The sequence below is a fragment of the Coregonus clupeaformis genome, chromosome 10, assembly GCF_020615455.1.
Source record: "Coregonus clupeaformis isolate EN_2021a chromosome 10, ASM2061545v1, whole genome shotgun sequence".
In the NCBI taxonomy this organism is placed as follows: Eukaryota; Metazoa; Chordata; class Actinopteri; order Salmoniformes; family Salmonidae; genus Coregonus; species Coregonus clupeaformis.
The window spans coordinates 4,823,617-4,845,018 of record NC_059201.1 but is presented as its reverse complement, the minus strand read 5'-3'; the positions used below and the strand labels follow the sequence as shown (position 1 = coordinate 4,845,018).

Sequence of the window (21,402 nt, the reverse complement as noted above, 5' to 3'; positions counted from 1 at the left end):
TGTGTTAGTGTGTGTGTGTTAGTGTGTGTATATGTGTTAGTGTGTGTGTGTGTGTGTGTGTGTTAGTGTGTGTATATGTGTTAGTGTGTGTGTGTGTGTGTGTTAGTGTGTGTGTGTTAGTGTGTGTATATGTGTTAGTGTGTGTGTGTGTGTGTGTGTTAGTGTGTGTGTGTTAGTGTGTGTATATGTGTTAGTGTGTGTGTGTGTGTGTGTTAGTGTGTGTGTGTTAGTGTGTGTATATGTGTTAGTGTGTGTGTGTGTGTGTGTGTTAGTGTGTGTATATGTGTTAGTGTGTGTGTGTGTGTGTGTTAGTGTGTGTGTGTGTGTTAGTGTGTGTATATGTGTTAGTGTGTGTGTGTGTGTGTGTTAGTGTGTGTGTGTTAGTGTGTGTATATGTGTTAGTGTGTGTGTTAGTGTGTGTGTGTGTTAGTGTGTGTATATGTGTTAGTGTGTGTGTGTGTGTGTGTCTGTCAGCCACAGGGGGAAGGGGTGTTGTTTCCAGACGTTATGTTTAATGTTTTGGTGTAAATGTACCTGATTCATAACTGCTCTTTAAATCATCATAGCTTTAAATGTAAACACGTTTGCTCTCAGATAAATTATAAACACACACACAAAAAAACACACACACACACACACACCAGGGTTTCCGTTAGGAAAATGTGGCATTTGACCGTCAATATATTACTTTACCGGACTTTTGAGAAATGTACCAGACCCATATGCATTGGATGCTTAGCCTGATTAGGGCGTCCAATAAAATCTGATGTGCACTTTGAACACAAGTAACGAGACAAGTAACAAACAGCAAAATCACTAGCCTATGTCAATCTACTATAGTAGAAAAGTTTAGGCTACCTATTCTATTGGTCAGCTTGTCGAGAAAGAAATAGCCTATTCCAAATCAGTAGCGGTGCGTGGGTCAAATCACTGGGGAAGCCTAAACTCTGGATGAAAGAGAGTCCAGCAAGGATAGGGAGAGGTAAAAGGTTGCCCATATTATCAAGACCTCAGCTACTTCTATCCTTTTGTAAATTAATGGAGGTGTGAATGTATATTTCATAAATAAATGACCGATAGCTCGGCTAGGTGTGAAAAAATCCCCCAATTTGTGCCACAGTTTAGACTACAGATAGATGCTGCGTTCAGTCAGAGTTGAGTCCTATTTTAATGTGTAGCCTAACGGCCCCAAAAAAAAGGGCAAACTTGCAACGTATTTGATGCTTAAGTACTCTAAAGTTTTACATTTCTAACTCAATATCACAGACCAGATTTGCCCTAAAGACAAATGCATCAACCCTACAAATATACTAATTTACTATAATCCTGTGTGTGTGTCACGACTTCCGCCGAGGCTGCTCTCCCTTTGTATTGCCGGGGTAGATATTTCCCCTGTGCCTGTATATTGTTGGAGCATCCCGTACCGTGTATTGCCAGGGTAGATAGTTTCCCCTGTGCCTGTTTTCGTGTGTCGCTATCCAGCGCAATTGTGTGCGACGGAACAAAACTGCGCCTGTCTCCTTCTATCACACTCATCACAGAATCACCCACCCGCTATGGAGTCAGCGGGAGAGGAGTGCATGCCTGGAGTCGTGGCACGGGTCCAGGAGCATTCCACGATGTTGGCCAGCTTGGGGGAAGCAATGGTCAGGTCGTCCAACGCCTGGAGAGGAGAGGACCCGATCTGTCGAGACCAGCTGGCCAACCGGATCCAGCCACCTACACCCCAGCACCCGGAGGGATCCAGATATCCTGACCACGGCGTTCGACGGGACGGCGGCACTCTGCCAAGGATTCCTCCTTCAACTGGAGCTCTACTTCTCCAGCATCAAGCCGGCCCCATCGGAGCGGGAGAAGGTGTCCGTCCTCGTTTCCTGCCTCTCGGGGAAAGCCCTAGAGTGGGCCAACGCGGTTTGGAATGAAGGAGGAGCCGCATTGGAGAAGTATGGGGAGTTCGCTCGCCTCTTTCGGGCGGTCTTCGATCACCCGCCCGAGAATCGAGAAGTGGGCGAGCGGCTGGTCCACCTGAGGCAGGGGACGAGGACCGCGCAGGACTTCACGTTGGAGTTTCGGACTCTGGCAGCGGGGTCTGGGTGGAACGAGCAGGCCCTGATTGACCATTTCCAGTGCCATCTGCGGGAGGACGTCCGACGGGAGCTAGCCTGCCGGGACACCATGTTGTCTTTCATGCAACTGATGGACATGGCCATCCGTTTGGACAACCTGCTGGCAGTCAGAGGACGTCCTGGTAGGGGCCTGCCCGTTTCCATCCGGACGACTCGGATCCCGAGCTGATGGAGCTGGGTGGAGCCGCCATCCGAGAGAGCGGAGGACGACAGCGACAGTGCCACTAGGGTGGCATGAAGGGACAGTACACCACACATAGTTGTCAACGCTCTTTTGGGTCTGGAGGCAGCAGGCAGGGCACTCTCGCATCACCCCAGGTATCGAACACCCACACTCGTTCAGAGCCCTCTGCTGCGCACTGTACCCTACCTATCTACTTTCCCAATCACATGGTAGTTCCCCAGTGTAAGGCGCTAGTCGATTCAGGCGCAGCTGGGAACTTTATGGACAGGGCATTCTCACGCCGTCAAGGCATTTCATTGGTTCCCCTATCCATTCCACTCCCCATCAGAGCACTTGATAGTCGACCATTAGGGTCCGGGTTTGTTAAGGAAGTTACTGTACCAGTCACCATGATCACCCAGGAGACTCATTGTGAGCAGGTTACTTTTTCTATTATTGAATCTCCTGCTTTCCCTGTGGTGTTAGGTATCCCTTGGCTAGCACTCCACAACCCCACCTTCCATGGCCCAGGGACTCGTGACGTATGTTTCCATAGCCTCCGTTTCAGCCTGCGACAGGAGGTACACATGACTCCTGGGAGGTACAGCGTCTACCCAAAGGTTCATCGCGCCCGATGAGGTGGTAATTTTGTCGCCATTACCAGCTCCACAACGACTATTGTCTCACGTAAGTGTTGATATTTTGACTGATCTTCCCCTCTCCCAAGGTAACACCACCATCCTGGTCATTGTAGACCGCTTTTCTAAAGCCTGCCGCCTCCTTCCTCTGCCCGGTCTCCCCACGGCCCTGCAAACTGCGGAGGCCCTGTTTACTCACGTCTTCCGGCACTACGGGGTACTAGAGGATATAGTGTCTGACCAAGGTCCCCAGTTCATGTCCAAGGTCTGGAAGGCGTTCATGGAAACGTCTGGGGGTCTCGGTCCACCCTGAGTCAAATGGGCAGGTGGAACGGGTAAATCAGGATGTGGGTAGGTTCCTGAGGTCCTACTGCCAGGACCGGCTGGGGGAGTGGTCGGGGTTTTAGGTTACCAACTTGTTCTGGCACCATGGCACCAGATTCAGACCGAGGCTCCTGCAGTGGATGACTGGTTTTGGCGCGTGGAGGAGACGTGGGACGCTGGGTCCCGGTGAGGGATATCCTCGAACCCTCCCTGTTTGCGGGATTCCCACCGTCGCCATCCGGCTCGCTCTGCTCCCATCCTCCTGGCCGTTCCCCGAGGCCGGTGTCGGCGCGCTGCTGGAGCTGCGCGTCAAGGGGGGGTACTGTCACGACTTCCGCCGAGGCTGCCTCCCCTCCTTGTTCGGGCAGGCTTACTAGCCACTGCTGCTCCATATCTCATCATTCCATTTGTCTTGTTTTGTTAATTACACACACCTGGTTCTTATCCCCTCATTAGTCTGTGTATAAGTGTTCCCTCTGCCCCCCTTGTCCTTGTGGGTGATTGTTTATTGTGAGAGTAGTGGAGCTCGGTGGAGCTACTCGCACATTGTATTGCCGGGGTAGATATTTCCCCTGTGCCTGTTTTCGTGTGTCGCTATCCAGTGCAATTGTGTACGACGGAATAATCTCTGTATTCAGTGATTCACCCTCCTGCGCCTGACTCCTTCTATCACACTCACCACAGTGTCTTTAACCCTGCATTATAATTTAAGTAATTTAATATATTTGTTTAGGCTTGGCCTATTTAGTAGGCTATTTCGCAGCATAAATCTATATTTGTCAGCATAAAGCTGAGTGACTCACTTATTCGTTGCGTTGGATCAACATTCTTTCTGATATTCTTTAATAAATAAATGTTTTGACCAAGTTAATCTGCTCATGTTGTGTGTGTTCAATTATTTTTGACATTGTGGTTACAATTAAGCATTTAAATGAAATGAATTAAATACATCCTATTCATAATGAATAATCAGATGCGTGTGGCAAGCTTTTCATTTTTCCTTATTTTATTTTTACAAATATTTTATTATATATTTTTAGACAATACAAAACATACACATACAAACGACAACTACATCACGCCTGCCCAGACCCTCCTGCTCACACCCCCATCTCCAGCGCCCGCATCACTCTCCACCACATGGCCTCAAACTGCACTATTTTGTTTCACCCACACAAACTTTCAACATTTGGATAATAAAGCATTTAAAGGCTGACATTGGTTGATTTTAATACTTCTGACAGCAACATTTCTCACTCCACCCATAATGTTTGGACTTATTAACATATTTTTATTTTTTTTGGTAATCTAATTTAATTTACTGCAGGCCTAAAACCTATGGGTTTAACCTTCTGAATGAATTATTATATTGAAGACAGAAGCAGCCTCTTAATGAATTCCGAGAGCCAATCGGTTACCCAACAAAATAATATCAATTTATTTAGCCTAATTGTTGTTATGACTACAGACAGTAGGCATTCATTAATTTGTCTGCATGTCTATTCAACATTTGGCTAAAAAGAAACCACGCCAAGAATTAAGAACAGATTAATTAATTGATTTTGATTTTTCACAATGCAATGCGGCACTCAACTCAACTCAAATTGCTTTAAATAGCCTGCTAACTTCAAAAACAGTCCATTCATCACTGGATTTCTTCAAATTGCTGTGCAGGAAAAGGATGTCATCCACCGTGCCTGGTCGTAGGCTCGCAGCTGGCTTCTCTCTGAAACCACACATCCATCTGAAGGTGAGGCTTTATATTTTGGAACCACACAATTACCAGGTGGACAGCAGGCCTCTTGAAGTGATAGAGGAAATCAACAAGATCCACAAGTATTCTTTCACAATAGCTGGCAGCTGATTTTTTTTGCCTACCCCTGTAGCTCAATTGGTAGAGCATGGCGCTTGCAACGCCAGGGTTGTGGGTTCGTTTCCCACGTGGGGGCCAGTATGAAAATGTATGCACTCACTAGCTGTAAGTCGCTCTGGATAAGAGCGTCTGCTAAATTACTAAAATGTAAATGTATGGCAGGACTCCAGTGCGATAGGAGAGAGACTGACTGAAACATTCACACCTCCATTAATTTACAAAAGGATAGTCTAATAGCTTGGCTAGCTGTGAAAAATCCTCCAATTTGTGCCACAGTTTAGACTACAGATAGATGCTGCGGTCATTCAGAGTTGAGTCCTATTGTAAAGTGTAGCCAAAAGGCCCAAAATTGACAAACTTGCAATGTGTTCGATGCTTAATTACTCTAAGGTTTCACATTTCTAACTCAATATCACAGACCAGATTAGCCCTAATGAAAAATGCATCAACCCCTACAAATATATTAATTTATTATTAACACTGCATTATAATTGTACCCTGAGATATTAATTTAGAATCCTCTAAATTTAATTAGATCTACAAGGACATTTTAATTGATCTGCAAGTATTTTCATTTAGAGATTCCGGTAAACGCTTTGACGTTTCCTACCAATTATTATTGGATTATTCACCATGGCAACCACTTGTTAGTATAAAAACGAAACGTATTTCTCAGTTCGGTTGGCTTTTGTGGAGATCAGACCGTTTTCATTTGCAGGGATATTTGTGCCTTTTTAACCAAATGTAAGTCAGAACAAATACTTATTTCACTTTTATAATATTCCTGTTGCTACGGTTATATGTAAATACAAAATAAGCTGTAAATACAAGAAAAGTGCTTGCTGAGATGATCAATGTATTTGTTGCAACTTGACTAACTGCTCAACAGGCACAGCAATCCATCCGGAACCGTTACTCTGTTCTGCTGTTCTGCTATTCCGCCATTCCAAGGACGTGCAACCAAAAGAAAGATACCACGAGTGGACACAGAATACCAACTGGGATGGATCCCGAGGCAAATGTGGCTTACCAGTGAACCTTCGAGATGCTCATCATTAATACTGTGTCTCGGAAGTTTTCTGTCCATGAGTGATGCAACCCCGTAAAAGCTTTAAAAGACAGAGTTAATGAGTGCGTTGAGGTCACCGAGAAAGTCTGGACTTGGCCTCCTCTCCCTTATGTAAGGAATCAGGCACTACTATGTTTACTATGAAGGCTACAGTAAACATCTCATTGTCAGAAGCCTAATAAACATACATTTTTTTTTTAAACAGTAAAAAAAAAAAACGAATTCAATAATATATATATATATTTTTTAATTTATTTATACAGTTCTCGGTTTACAGCAGTGACATCATCAGACATCTGGAGGCATTTTGAAAACGTGCTTCACAACAACGTTTCCACTCCGAGAATGAGAATGACTGTAATTAATACACTGCTCAAAAAAATAAAGGGAACACTTAAACAACACAATGTAACTCCAAGTCAATCACACTTCTGTGAAATCAAACGGTCCACTTAGGAAGCAACACTGATTGACAATACATTTCACATGCTGTTGTGCAAATGGAATAGACAACAGGTGGAAATTATAGGCAATTAGCAAGACACCCCCAATAAAGAAGTGGTTCTGCAGGTGGTGACCACAGACCACTTCTCAGTTCCTATGCTTCCTGGCTGATGTTTTGGTCACTTTTGAATGCTGGCGGTGCTTTCACTCTAGTGGTAGCATGAGACGGAGTCTACAACCCACACAAGTGGCTCAGGTAGTGCAGCTCATCCAGGATGGCACATCAATGCGAGCTGTGGCAAGAAGGTTTGCTGTGTCTGTCAGCGTAGTGTCCAGAGCATGGAGGCACTACCAGGAGACAGGCCAGTACATCAGGAGATGTGGAGGAGGCCGTAGGAGGGCAACAACCCAGCAGCAGGACCGCTACCTCCGCCTTTGTGCAAGGAGGAGCAGGAGGAGCACTGCCAGAGCCCTGCAAAAGGACCTCCTATGCTTCCTGGCTGATGTTTTGGTCACTTTTGAATGCTGGCGGTGCTTTCACTCTAGTGGTAGCATGAGACGGAGTCTACAACCCACACAAGTGGCTCAGGTAGTGCAGCTCATCCAGGATGGCACATCAATGCGAGCTGTGGCAAGAAGGTTTGCTGTGTCTGTCAGCGTAGTGTCCAGAGCATGGAGGCGCTACCAGGAGACAGGCCAGTACATCAGGAGATGTGGAGGAGCGTAGTGTCCAGAGCATGGAGGCGCTACCAGGAGACAGGCCAGTACATCAGGAGATGTGGAGGAGGCCGTAGGAGGGCAACAACCCAGCAGCAGGACCGCTACCTCCGCCTTTTTGCTGTGTCTGTCAGCGTAGTGTCCAGAGCATGGAGGCGCTACCAGGAGACAGGCCAGTACATCAGGAGATGTGGAGGAGGCCGTAGGAGGGCAACAACCCAGCAGCAGGACCGCTACCTCCGCCTTTGTGCAAGGAGGAGCAGGAGGAGCACTGCCAGAGCCCTGCAAAAGGACCTCCTATGCTTCCTGGCTGATGTTTTGGTCACTTTTGAATGCTGGCGGTGCTTTCACTCTAGTGGTAGCATGAGACGGAGTCTACAACCCACACAAGTGGCTCAGGTAGTGCAGCTCATCCAGGATGGCACATCAATGCGAGCTGTGGCAAGAAGGTTTGCTGTGTCTGTCAGCGTAGTGTCCAGAGCATGGAGGCGCTACCAGGAGACAGGCCAGTACATCAGGAGATGTGGAGGAGCGTAGTGTCCAGAGCATGGAGGCGCTACCAGGAGACAGGCCAGTACATCAGGAGATGTGGAGGAGGCCGTAGGAGGGCAACAACCCAGCAGCAGGACCGCTACCTCCGCCTTTGTGCAAGGAGGAGCAGGAGGAGCACTGCCAGAGCCCTGCAAAAGGACCTCCTATGCTTCCTGGCTGATGTTTTGGTCACTTTTGAATGCTGGCGGTGCTTTCACTCTAGTGGTAGCATGAGACGGAGTCTACAACCCACACAAGTGGCTCAGGTAGTGCAGCTCATCCAGGATGGCACATCAATGCGAGCTGTGGCAAGAAGGTTTGCTGTGTCTGTCAGCGTAGTGTCCAGAGCATGGAGGCGCTACCAGGAGACAGGCCAGTACATCAGGAGATGTGGAGGAGGCCGTAGGAGGGCAACAACCCAGCAGCAGGACCGCTACCTCCGCCTTTGTGCAAGGAGGAGCAGGAGGAGCACTGCCAGAGCCCTGCAAAAGGACCTCCAGCAGGCAACAAATGTGCTTGTGTCTGCTCAAATGGTCAGAAACAGACTCCATGAGGGTGGTATGAGGGCCCGACGTCAACAGGTGGGGGTTGTGCTCGCAGCCCCACACCGTGCAGGACGTTTGGCATTTGCCAGAGAACACCAAGATTGGCAAATTCGCCACTGGCACCCTGTGCTCTTCACAGATGAAAGCAGGTTCACACTGAGCACATGTGACAGACGTGACAGAGTCTGGAGACGCCGTGGATAACGTTTTGCTGCCTGCAACATCCTCCAGCATGACCGGTTTGGCGGTGGGTCAGTCATGGTGTGGGGTGGCATTTATTTGGGGGCCGCACAGCCCTCCATGTGCTCGCCAGAGGTAGCCTGACTGCCATTAGGTACCGAGATGAGATCCTCAGACCCCTTGTGAGACCATATGCTGGTGCAGTTGGCCCTGGGTTCCTCCTAATGCAAGACAATGCTACACCTCATGTGGCTGGAGTGTGTCAGGAGTTCCTGCAAGAGGAAGGCATTGATGCTATGGACTGGCCCGCCCGTTCCCCAGACCTGAATCCAATTGAGCACATCTGGGACATCATGTCTCGCTCCATCCACCAACGCCACGTTGCACCACAGACTGTCCAGGAGTTGGCGGATGCTTTAGTCCAGGTCTGGGAGGAGATCCCTCAGGAGACCATCCGCCACCTCATCAGGAGCATGCCCAGGCGTTGTAGGGAGGTCATACAGGCACGTGGAGGCCACACACACTACTGAGCCTCATTTTGACTTATTTTAAGGACATTACATCAAAGTTGGATCAGCCTGTAGTGTGGTTTTCCACTTTAATTTTGAGGGTGACTGCAAATCCAGACCTCCATGGGTTGATACATTTGATTTCCATTGATAATTTTTGTGTGATTTTGTTGTCAGCACATTCAACTATGTAAAGAAAAAAGTATTTAATAAGATTATTTCATTCATTCAGATCTAGGATGTGTTGTTTAAGTGTTCCCTTTATTTTTTTGAGCAGTGTACATTCATTCAATACATTGGAATACAAAAGAAGCCATCCATCCATGACGGGCTATTAGCAGGACAATAGACTCTTGCCAAGAAGGAGATCAAGAAGGAGGGTAGGAAAGGAGTGTAGGGGGAGCATTGTATTTAAAGGCACTGCACAGTAGCCTAATAAACATATGCATTTTGAAATATATATATATTTTTAATCGAATTCAATAACATATTCCTACCACGGTAGATGCTGTGTTTTTGTTTGATGGCCAATATTAAAAAACTGTCAAATGCATTCGTGAATTCAATCACTTTAGCCGACATGTTGCAGATTATTCGTTGTTTAATTATTATTGTAATAATTGCATGGTTTGCTCTATAACCTGTTAACTCAACCGTGATAAATTGGCCTAAAGGATGAGACAATAGGAAGACACAGTGGCAGAATAAATCTAACCACACCTTTGTTTTATCACAAAACCAAGCAACCGCTGTCTGGTGAAATCCACAAAGCATATTGCATGTACAGTAACAGACAGTTACATGACCTACAGCACGGTCAAGCAAGTAAATGTTTCCGACATTTTCGGACCACTTAACTATTGATTTTGAACCACAGAGAGTTAACCGCAAGTCGCAAAGAAAACAGGAGCTGCCTCCACTATTCCAGCACCATTTCAACTTCAACGTTTCAACATCATCAAATCACCTCTGCTTAGTTTAATACAGTGACAACTAAAAGATACCAAAAACAATTTAATCCAATCAACGTCAGCTAAATATGATGTGGCTGTCCATGGTTCTGATTTATGTGTGTGCGTGTGCGAGTGCGTGTGTGTGCGTTCGTGCAAGTAGTAAAACAGAAACGATCAGAAACGCCTTTTTAATCATTGGCCAGTGCGGATAATTAAGTAAAACCACAAGTCCAAATCCCTATCTCCATCCATGGCTAATTTAGGAAAGGGACAATTTTAGCTGGCTAGCTAGCCAATGGAGGACAACAACACAACAAGATGCAACAATTCAAGGTGTTTCTGTCAATGACGTATGCTCTCAATGCTATTTGATAGGAGTGAGGCCAAAATCCAAGCTGGTTTCCCTTGACACTTTGTTTTGGTACGCTCAGTTTAGCTCAACACTGATTGGCCAATTTTGTACACTTTTTTTGTCAATGGAGGCCAGATGCTCGCTGATACGCTAAAAACCATTATTTCGGATTTTTATTCTTCTTTCTTCTTCTCCCGGACAGTTGGCCCGGCTGCAATTTTATTTATCGGCTCTTCTACAAAGAAATGGACAAAAGCCGGCTATTACCGGCTAACGGAAACCCTGACAAACACAATCTGGGCTAACGCTGAGGCTAACGCTGAGGCTAACGCTGAGGCTTACGCTGAGGCTAACGCTGAGGCTAACGCTGAGGCTAACGCTGAGGCTAACGCTGAGGCTTAGATGTATGGCTGTGAATAACACAGGAAGGATGGAGGAAATGGAAATGGTGGCCTGGTGGAGCGAGAAAGAGAGAGAGAGAAGTTGATTTATCTGCCCATCTTAAACTTTTCTTTTTATTGGCCAGTCTGAGATATGGCTTTTTCTTTGCAACTCTGCCTAGAAGGTCAGCATCCCGGAGTCGCCTCCTCACTGTTGACGTTGAGACTGGTGTTTTTGCGGGTACTATTTAATGAAGCTGCCAGTTGAGGACCAGTGAGGCATCTGTTTCTCAAACTAGACACTCTAATGTATTTGTCCTCTTGCTCAGTTGTGCACCAGGGCCTCTCACTCCTCTTTCTATTCTGGTTAGAGTCAGTTTGTGCTGTTCTGTGAAGGGAGTAGTACACAGCGTTGTACGAGATCTTCAGTTTCTTGGCAATTTCTCGCATGGAATAGCCTTCCTTTCTCAGAACAAGAATAGACTGACCAGTTTCAGAAGAAAGTTCTTTGTTTCTGGCCATTTTGAGCCTGTAATCGAACCCACAATTGCTGATGCTCCAGATAATCAACTAGTCTTTCGAAGGCCAGTTTTATTGCTTCTTTAATCAGCACAAAAGTTTTCAGCTGTGCTAACGTAATTGCAATGATCAATTAGCCTTTTAAAATGATAAACTTGGATTAGCAAACACAACGTGCCATTGGAACACAGGACTGATGGTTGCTGATATTGGGCCTCTGTACACCTATGTAGATATTCCATAAAAAATCAGCCATTTCCAGCTACAATAGCCATTTACAACATTAACAATGTCTACACTGTATTTCTGATCAATTTGATGTTATTTTAATGGACAAAAAATTTGCTTTTCTTTCGATAACAAGGACATTTCTAAGTGACACCAATCTTTTGAACCGTAGTGTAAATAGACCTATTCTACCTATATGTACTCTTAGTGTTATTGCCATTTAATGTGACGACGTGGCAACGCGGAGTCCCTGTGTACTTGTTTTGCATTTTAAATAGCTTATTCCCTTTTCAGTTTAATTATTTCCTCCTAAGTATTCCCTCTTTTTGTTTATTTCTCTTCCTGCGTTTTGCAATTTCTTAATTTCCTCCAATCAATGTGATGTTAGCCGGAGTATTTCCTTTTTAATACCCAATCACTCGGAGCCAGGCAGCCAGTAATACACCATCAGCGTCCATCTCTAACACATTTACAGTCTTCAGCCCCAGCCCTGGCCCTGGCCACGTCACACACTATCATATACACTAGCTGGATCAGGAAAAATGAATGAATGTTTCTTTACAAAGAAGAGAGAAGTGAAAACTGAATTGTTAATTGTTTTCGGGGAGAGAAAAATATCGGTGTTGAATATGAATCCACCACAGGATGTATCTACTTAAAGGACGCTATAGAACAAATAGATACTACATCTGGATTAATGTCTGTAGTCTTTATCACTACCAGAGAGGGAGAGGAGAGAGAGGAGAGGAGAGAGGGAGGAGACGAAAGAGGAGAGGAGAGAGAGAGAGAGGAGGGAGGGGAGAGGAGAGAGGGAGGAGACAGGAGAGAGAGGGAGAGGAGGGAGAGGAAAGAGGAGAGAGGAGAGAGGGAGAGGAAAGAGGAGAGGGGAGAGGAGGGAGGGGAGAGGAAAGAGGAGAGGGGAGAGGAAAGAGGAGAGGGGAGAGGAGGGAGGAGAGGGGAGAGGAAAGTGGAGAGGGGAGAGGAGGGAGGAGAGGGGAGAGGAAAGAGGAGAGAGGAGGGAGGGGAGAGGAAAGAGGAGAGGGGAGAGGAGGGAGGGGAGAGGAAAGAGGAGAGAGGAGAGGAGGGAGGGGAGAGGAAAGAGGAGAGGGGAGAGGAGGGAGGGGAGAGGAAAGAGGAGAGGGGTGAAGAGGGAGGAGAGGGGAGAGGAGAGGGGAGAGGAAAGAGGAGAGGGGGGAGGAAAGAGGAGAGGGGAGAGGGGAGAGGAGAGAGGGGAGAGGAAAGACGAGAGAGGAGAGGAAAGAGGAGTGGGGAGAGGAGAGGGGAGAGGAGGGAGGAGAGGGGAGAGGAAAGAGGAGTGAGGAGGGAGGGGAGAGGAAAGAGGAGAGGGGAGAGGAGGGAGGGGAGAGGAAAGAGGAGATGGGAGAGGAGGGAGGGGAGAGGAAAAGAGGAGAGGGGAGAGGAGAGAGGAAGAGGAGAGGGGAGAGGAGGGAGGAGAGGGGAGAGAAAAGAGGAGAGGGGAGAGGAGGGAGGGGAGAGGAAAGAGGAGAGAGGGAGAGGAGGGAGGGGAGAGGAAAGAGGAGAGGGGGGAGGAAAGAGGAGAATGGAGAGGAGGGAGGGGAGAGGAAAGAGGAGAGGGGAGAGGAGGGAGGAGAGGGGGAGGAGAGGGGAGAGGAGGAAGGGGAGAGGAAAGAGGAGAGAGGGAGAGGAGGGAGGGGAGAGGAAAGAGGAGAGAGGGAGAGGAGGAGGGGAGAGGAAAGAGGAGATGGGGGAGGAGGGAGGGGAGAGGAAAGAGGAGAGGGGAGAGGAGGGAGGGGAGAAGAGAGAGGGAGAGGAGGGAGGGGAGAGGAAAGAGGAGAGGGGAGAGGGGAGAGGAGAGGGGAGAGGAGGGAGGAGAGAGGAAAGAGGAGAGGGGAGAGGAAAGAGGAGAGGGGAGAGGAGGGAGGGGAGAGGGGAGAGGAGAGAGGAGAGGGGAGAGGAGGGAGGGGAGAGGAAAGAGGAGAGAGGGAGAGGAGGGAGGGGAGAGGAAAGAGGAGAGGGGGGAGGAGGGAGGGGAGAGGAAAGAGGAGAGGGGAGAGGAGAGGGAAGAGGAGGGAGGAGAGGTGTGAGCAAAGAGGGGAGGGGAGAGGAGGGAGGGGGAAAGGAAAGAGGGAGAGGGAGAGGAGGGAGGGGGAGAGGAAAGAGGAGAGGGGAGAGGAGGGAGGAGAGAGGGGAGAGGGGAGAGGAGGGAGGAGAGAGGAGAGAGGAAAGAGGAGAGGGGGAGAGGAAAGATGGGAGGGGAGAGGAGGGAGGGGAGAGGAAAGAGGAGAGGGGAGAGGAGGGAGGAGAGGGGAAAGAGGAGAGGGAGAGAGGAGGGAGGAGAGGGGGAGGAAAGAGGAGAGGGGAGAGGAGGGAGGGGAGAGGAAAAGGAGAGGGGAGAGAAAAGAGAAGAGGAAAGAGGAGAGGGGATAGGAGGGAGGGGAGAGGAAAGAGGAGAGGGTAGAGGAAAGATGAGAGGGGGGAGGAAAGAGGAGAGGGGAGAGGAGTGAGGGGAGAGGAAAAGGAGAGGGGAGAGGAAAGAGGAGAGTGGGGAGGAAAGAGGAGAGGGGAGAGGAGGGAGGTGAGAGGAAAAGGAGAGGGGAGAGTAAAGAGGAGAGGGGGGAGGAAAGAGGAGAGGGGAGAGGAGGGAGGGGAGAGGAGAGGAAAGAGGGGAGAGGAGGGAGGGAGAGGAAAGAGGAGAGGGGAGAGGAAAGAGGAGAGGGGGGAGGAAAGAGGAGAGGGGAGAGGAGGGAGGGGAGAGGAAAAGGAGAGAGGAGAGGGGAGAGGAGAGGGGAGAGGAGGGAGGAGAGAGGAAAGAGGAGAGGGGAGAGGAAAGAGGAGAGGGGAGAGGAGGGAGGGGAGAGGGGAGAGGAGAGAGGAGAGGGGAGAGGAGGGAGGGGAAAGGAAAGAGGAGAGAGGGAGAGGAGGGAGGGGAGAGGAAAGAGGAGAGGGGGGGGAGGAGGGAGGGGAGAGGAAAGAGGAGAGGGGAGAGGAGAGGGAAGAGGAGGGAGGAGAGGTGTGAGCAAAGAGGGGAGGGGAGAGGAGGGAGGGGAAAGGAAAGAGGAGAAAGGGAGAGGAGGGAGGGGAGAGGAAAGAGGAGAGGGGAGAGGAGGGAGGAGAGAGGGGAGAGGGGAGAGGAGGGAGGAGAGAGGAAAGAGGAGAGGGGAGAGGAAAGATGGGAGGGGAGAGGAGGGAGGGGAGAGGAAAGAGGAGAGGGGAGAGGAGGGAGGAGAGGGGGGAGGAAAGAGGAGAGGGGAGAGGAGGGAGGGGAGAGGAAAAGGAGAGGGGAGAGAAAAGAGGAGAGGAAAGAGGAGAGGGGATAGGAGGGAGGGGAGAGGAAAGAGGAGAGGGGAGAGGAAAGAGGAGAGGGGGGAGGAAAGAGGAGAGGGGAGAGGAGTGAGGGGAGAGGAAAAGGAGAGGGGAGAGGAAAGAGGAGAGCGGGGAGGAAAGAGGAGAGGGGAGAGGAGGGAGGGGAGAGGAAAAGGAGAGAGGAGAGGGGAGAGGAAAGAGGAGAGGGGGGAGGAAAGAGGAAAGAGAAGAGGGGAGAGGAGGGAGGAGAGGGGAGAGGAAAGAGGAGAGGGGAGAGGAGGGAGGGGAGCGGAAAGAGGAGAGGGGAGAGGAGGGAGGAGAGGGGAGAGGAGAGGGGAGAGGAAAGAGGAGAGGGGGGAGGAAAGAGGAGAGGGGAGAGGAGGGGAGAGGAGAAGAAAGAGGAGAGGGGAGGGAGGAGAGGGGACTGAGATGATGGCACTTAGCTCCAAACCTGAACGGACGGGAGGAGAGTCTCTATCCCACGCATCACAGCTCAAATGGTCAATAGCCAGATCTCCTCACACACGATCTGTCCTGCTGAGACTGTTCAGATGGAACCATCTCACTGGGTCGATCTGTCCTGCTGAGACTGTTCAGATGGAACCATCTCACTGGGTCGATCTGTCCTGCTGAGTCTGTTCAGATGGAACCATCTCACTGGGTCGATCTGTCCTGCTGAGACTGTTCAGATGGAACCATCTCACTGGGTCGATCTGTCCTGCTGAGACTGTTCAGACAGCCATGGAACCATCTCACTGGGTCGATCTGTCCTGCTGAGACTGTTCAGATGGAACCATCTCACTGGGTCGATCTGTCCTGCTGAGACTGTTCAGATGGAACCATCTCACTGGGTCGATCTGTCCTGCTGAGTCTGTTCAGATGGAACCATCTCACTGGGTCGATCTGTCCTGCTGAGACTGTTCAGATGGAACCATCTCACTGGGTCGATCTGTCCTGCTGAGACTGTTCAGATGGAACCATCTCACTGGGTCGATCTGTCCTGCTGAGACTGTTCAGATGGAACCATCTCACTGGGTCGATCTGTCCTGCTGAGACTGTTCAGACAGCCATGGAACCATCTCACTGGGTCGATCTGTCCTGCTGAGACTGTTCAGATGGAACCATCTCACTGGGTCGATCTGTCCTGCTGAGACTGTTCAGATGGAACCGTCTCACTGGGTTGATTATGACTCTCTTTTAGAGCATACAACGATCAGCTTTTTAATGGACCATGTGTTTCTGTTTGGAGAGGCCAAGCACACAGTCAATCCTTTATTAAAGCCTTTAGTTGACAGAAATGAGTTTTATTGTCAGAGAGTCTCTTTGAAATTGTTCTTCTCTGATCATTACTGTGCCTTTCTTTTACATTTTAGTCATTTAGCAGACGCTCTTATCCAGAGCGACTTACAGTTAGTGAATACTTTTTCATACTGGCCCCCCGTGGGAATCGAACCCACAACCCTGGCGTTGCAAACACCATTCTCTACCAACTGAGCTACACAGGACTAAAAATAACAGCTTCATACATGGATAAAACAGATAGTATTACAGTTAGTGAGTGTGTTTGTATGTTTACTTCTGGGTTTGAGAGCAGGCCAGGCACACGGTAAACCATCAATTATGTGTTGGTTTAGTAAATCCGCACTACTTGTACTTTCCTTCTTCCTTATATTTCCCTCCAGGTTACTGCTCTCACCCAGACACTGAGACACACACACAAACACAAACACACAAACCCCCGCTTCAAGCATGGCGACGACATGAGAAAACCAGTATTGGATATTTAATATAAATATTGGGCAGAGCCAGAAACAGCTAAGTTTCAACAGACGCTCTTATCCAGAAAGACTTACAGGAGCGATTAGGGTTAAGTGCCTTGCTCAAGGGCACGTCGACAGATTTTTCACCTAGTCGGATCGGAGATTAGAACCAGCGACCTTTCGGTTACTGGCACAACGCTCTTAACCGCTAAGCTACCTGCCGCTATTCTTCCTACTAGTGAACCCTTAGCACTACCACCGCCACCCATTCATATCCAGAGTAACGTGTGTGTGAGTGTGTGTGTGTGTGTTTTGTGTGTGTGTGTATGCACTTGTGTATGTGTGAGTGCATAATTGCATGTGTGTGTGTGTGTGTGTGTGTGTGTGTGTGTGTGTTGGGGTTGTGATGATCTATCTGTAATTATATTGTGTGACAGTACATTGACATGGGTGGTCATTCTGTTGTGTGACAGATGCAAAATTTCGTCAACTTTGAGCACCTTTATCTCTTGAATGTTTTAGCATTCAGGTCCAAAAAAGTAACTTTGAGCACTTCTACAGTGGGCAAATATGTATGGAAGGTTTTGTTCAAATCAAAAAAGGGGGTGCAGTCAAAAAGTGATTGAATTCAAATGGATGTACCCTGTTATCAGCAGTAGGAATCATGCAGTCCGTATCACATCTTAAAAACAGCCAGCTGACCTCTCTCTCCGTTTCCATCCTCTCTAGCATATTATATCTCGTAAACACTTGAGTGTAAACACAAGACAACACACACTTCCCCTAATCTCGTCCACAGGCACGTGACAATAACAAGGCAGAAGACATTTACCTCTGCGGTCCAAGAACCATGATTTATTAACTGATTGAGAAAGAAAGGTTGGGAGAGAGAGAGAGAGAAAGGAGGGAGGGGGAGGAGTGCAAGGGAGGAGAAGGGTGTGGGGAACGTGACGAGGGAGGAGGAAAAATAATTCCAGTAGGAAAACAACAAACAAGGAGAGTCCTCCTTTTCGATCTAGCGACAAACTTACCAATAACATTAGTTCTTTGGCACTTTGTCGCTCAATATTCCTGTATTCCTCAGTGTTAATGTAGCAGCCAACATGGCTGAACGTCAATAAGAAACTTGTTCAGCAGCAAGAGCCCCCTCTATCTCCCTTTCACAGTAATTACAGCAGTCTGCTGCTCAAGCGTTCGTTTGTTGTCTGTTTATTCCTTGTGTTTGTAATGCGACGGCTAAGGTATCCAACAGGGTTACAGTGGGGTTTCAAATCCGATTTTCTCTACATTCTTCTAAAAGCCTTAATGTGGTTGGCTATTCTGCTGAAAACGTCACGTTCATTCAACTAAAAGGTATACTTTGTAGATCTGATTCTGATAATCATCTGACTTGCTATCTTTACTTGCTATAAAACACTTTTCAAGATGAACAATTATGGCTGATTTGTTTTTATGTTTCAAGACAAAGCATCCATACAGTAGATATGGTTTATTAAAAGGTTCAAGCCATGCTAAGAAGGACAGCTCTATCCTGTTCTGTTTTGTTATAGATATTCACCCAGTGTTGGGTTACAAAATACAGGTAACTTTCCCTAAATTCCCTGATTTCTCAGAAATCCTGGTTGGAGGATTCCATGATTTCCTTCGTAATTCCAAATCTGGATTTCTGAAAAACAAGGACATTTTGGGAAAGTTACCAGAATTTTGCAACCCTAACCCAGTGTCTCTGTTTCTCACTCAATACGCAGGCTCCTTGCAACTTTACTCCTCTGAAAGGCAGTCCGGTCAAACCTGTCTGGGCCAGTTGAGTTTGTGCTGGGTGTTCATTTCTCTGCTCTCTGTCTCCCTGCCTCCCCTTCCTCTCTCTATTTCTGTCTCTCTGCCTCTCTCCTACTCCCTCTCTTTATCTCTGCTGCCTTACCCCTGTGTGGCGATGCCCTCTCTCTATCTGCCCATCTGTCCTACTCTGAGAGGAAGTGTCTAACTCCCTGGCCTGCCTGGTGTGTAGCCCTGGGAGTGGGGTGGGGTAGAGGAGGGAGGTGTTGCGTAAAGGGAAGGTACAGTAGGAGATGGCTGTCTGTCTGGAGCTATGGCACAACGGGTGTGTCAGAAGACTGAGGTGATGGGGTGCCCCGAATCTAAAACCGAGACCGGGGGCAGCGCACCCGTAGTCGCCCTTAGCCGGCCGTTCTGCAGCTCTTTGATGGGCTCCAGAAACACCACATGCTTGTTGTTACTGACCTTGAGGCCTGGGCCCTCAGTGGTTGTGGGTGGGGTGGGGGTCAGGATCGAGGCCTGGGCGCTGCACTGGTCGTTGGCGGGGCTGGGGGTACACGGCGGCGGGGGCTGCTTGCGGCACCAGCAGTGGCAGGGGGTCAGGTAGAGGTACATGAGGACCAGGACCAGGGTCGTCACGCACCCTATGAGGGTTGTAAACCCAGTGTTGAAGGGCTCGGCCTCGTCGTGCCGCATCAACACTGTCACATTGACCTCCCATGATTCGTTCCTCTTGACTGCGTCAAAGACCTTGCACCAGTACACTCCGGAGTCCTCAACCTGCGCTGATACGATCTCCAGGCTGCCGTTGGCGTGCATGCGGAGGGTGCCGTTGTTCTCCGGTGGGGCCCCGGCCCCATGGTGAGGCGACACCCACAGGTAGGTCAGGTGCTGTCCTTTGAGCGTGGTGTGACAGTCCAGAACCATGCCGTCTCCTTCATACACCAGCAGGCTGCCCTCAGGCTCCCTTACAGCTCCAGCCACCGCCGAACTGCAGTTCAAGTTCAGTTCAAAGAAGCGTCTGTGCTGGAAAAACTTAACGGAGGCCTTGCGTTCCCCATACAGCAGGCAGGTGTGCTCCTTCCGAAATTCCCTGATGGAGAGGAATCCCTTCTGTTCCCAGCGCCGGAACATGTTGTACATTTCACACTCGCAGATCAGGGTGTTGTTGTGGAGGAAGAGTCCACTCTGCAAGGCCGCCGGCAGGGTCTCGATGTCCACCAGGGGGAGTTTGGACATGCTGTTGGAGGACAGGTCTATGGTGGCCAGGAATGGATGGCTGTGCTCTTGGATGGAGAAGAAGGGGAAGTCCGTGAGCCGGTTGTGGCTAATGTAGGCCTTGCGCAGGTTGCCAAGCACCGCCAGGGCCTTGCTCTCCACCCGAACGATGCGGTTGTTGAAGAGCAGCAGCTCCTCCAATCCTGTCAGCTCCAGGAAGTAGTGCACCTCCACTTTGTCTAGCTGATTGGACGACAGGTCCAGTTGCCGTAGCGAGCTGCTGTTCCGGAAGGTTCCGGCCTCTAGGCATTTCAGGCGGTTGTGTGCCAGGCGCAGGGACTTCAGACGGGGCAACGCAGCAAAACTTCCCTCCTTCAGCTCAGTCAGGAGGTTGTGGTTGAGGTCCAGGGTGGTGATGTACGCGTGCAGCTCGGAGGGCAGCGCCTTCAGACCCTGGTCGGCGCAGCTGAGTATGTCGGAGCAACACAGGCATCCCTTGGGACAGCTGCTGACCCTGGCCTCAGCCTCACTAGCCCTGGCCTCAGCCCCATCCCCGGCCTCACTGGCCTCGACCCCAGCCCCACAAGCCCCAACCCCAGCCTCAGCCCCGACCCCAGCCTCAGCCAAGACCCCAGCCTCAGCCCCGACCCCAGCCTCAGTCACAGCCTCAGCCCAGACCCCAGCCTCAGCCCCGACCCCAGCCTCAGCCCCAACCCCAGGCTCAGTCACGGACTCAGGCCAGACCACAGCCTCAGCCCCAATCTCAGCATCAGCCCCGGCCCCAGCCTCAGCCCCGACCTCAGCCTCAGCCCCGACCCCAGCCTCAGCCCCGACCCCAGCCTCAGCCCCGACCCCAGCCTCAGCCCCGACCCAAGCCTCAGTCACGGCCTCAGCCTCAGCCCCGACCTCAGCCTCAGTCACGGCCTCAGCCTCAGCCTCAGCTACCTGCTGTTGCAGCAGCAACACTAAGAGGAGAGGGTTCAACACCAGCACCAGACAGGCAGCTACACCCTGAGACCAGAGCATGGTGCCGATGGGACGGGAGAGTGGCCAGAGTGTCACCAGGCCTGGAATCTGTACGTCCGTCCGTGGGGCTTGGTTTAGTGCACGGCCTCTCTGTTTTGGTGGGTGTAAAGTCTCTCTAGAAGTTTGGTTGGTTCTCTCTCTCTCTCTCTCTCTCTCTCTCTCTCTCTCTCTCTCTCTCTCTCTCTCTCTCTCTGTCTTTTTCTCTCTCTTTCTCTCTCTCTCTCTCTCTCTCTCTCTCTTTCTCTTTCTCTCTCTCTCTCTCTCTCTCTCTCTCTCTCTCTTTCTCTCTCTCTCTCTCTCTCTCTCTCTCTCTCTCTCTCTCTCTCTCTCTCTCTCTCTCTCCCTCCCTCCCTCTCTCCCTCTGTCTCTGTCTCTCCTGTATGGTCCTTGTACGCTTTATAAGACCAGCAATTCTGTTATACTTCTCTCTCCGTTTAGAAGAAGAATACTTTATTGTCCATTTATTATCCTTACGGTCCACGGAAATGGACTGTTGTAGTTCTCTCTCCGTATAGAAGAATAATAAAGACCAGCAATTCTGTTGTAGTTCTCTCTCCGGTACTTGTGAGCTGAAGAAATCAGCTTTAAAGAGTCAACTTATTGTCCGATACAGTTTATCTTAGCTTTCGCAGAAAAATAAACACCTGCTTTGATGTCACCACCATCGTCTCCTCTCCTCTCGTGACCTTTTCTTGCAGTTGTAATGTAATGTCCTTTTATCCAGTCAGACGAGTTTTAAGTCACTAACCCAGCTGTCTGCGACAGACAGTGCGGGCACAGAGAAAG

At 49.5% G+C, this 21,402-nt stretch overlaps 1 protein-coding gene across 1 annotated transcript in view; it reads right to left on the bottom strand.

The window, feature by feature from the left end:
• amigo3 (adhesion molecule with Ig-like domain 3) overlaps positions 1-20,616 on the bottom strand; it is a 44,336-nt gene extending 23,720 nt beyond the window's left edge. Inside the window, exons 1-2 of the mRNA XM_041889038.2 lie at positions 20,461-20,616; positions 18,838-20,322 (exon numbers count right to left, since the gene is read on the bottom strand). Of these exons, the coding sequence (XP_041744972.2) occupies positions 18,838-20,322; positions 20,461-20,616 (1,641 nt within the window). The remainder of the gene's footprint in view (positions 1-18,837; positions 20,323-20,460) is intronic.
• Between the last annotated feature and the right edge of the window lie 786 nt (positions 20,617-21,402).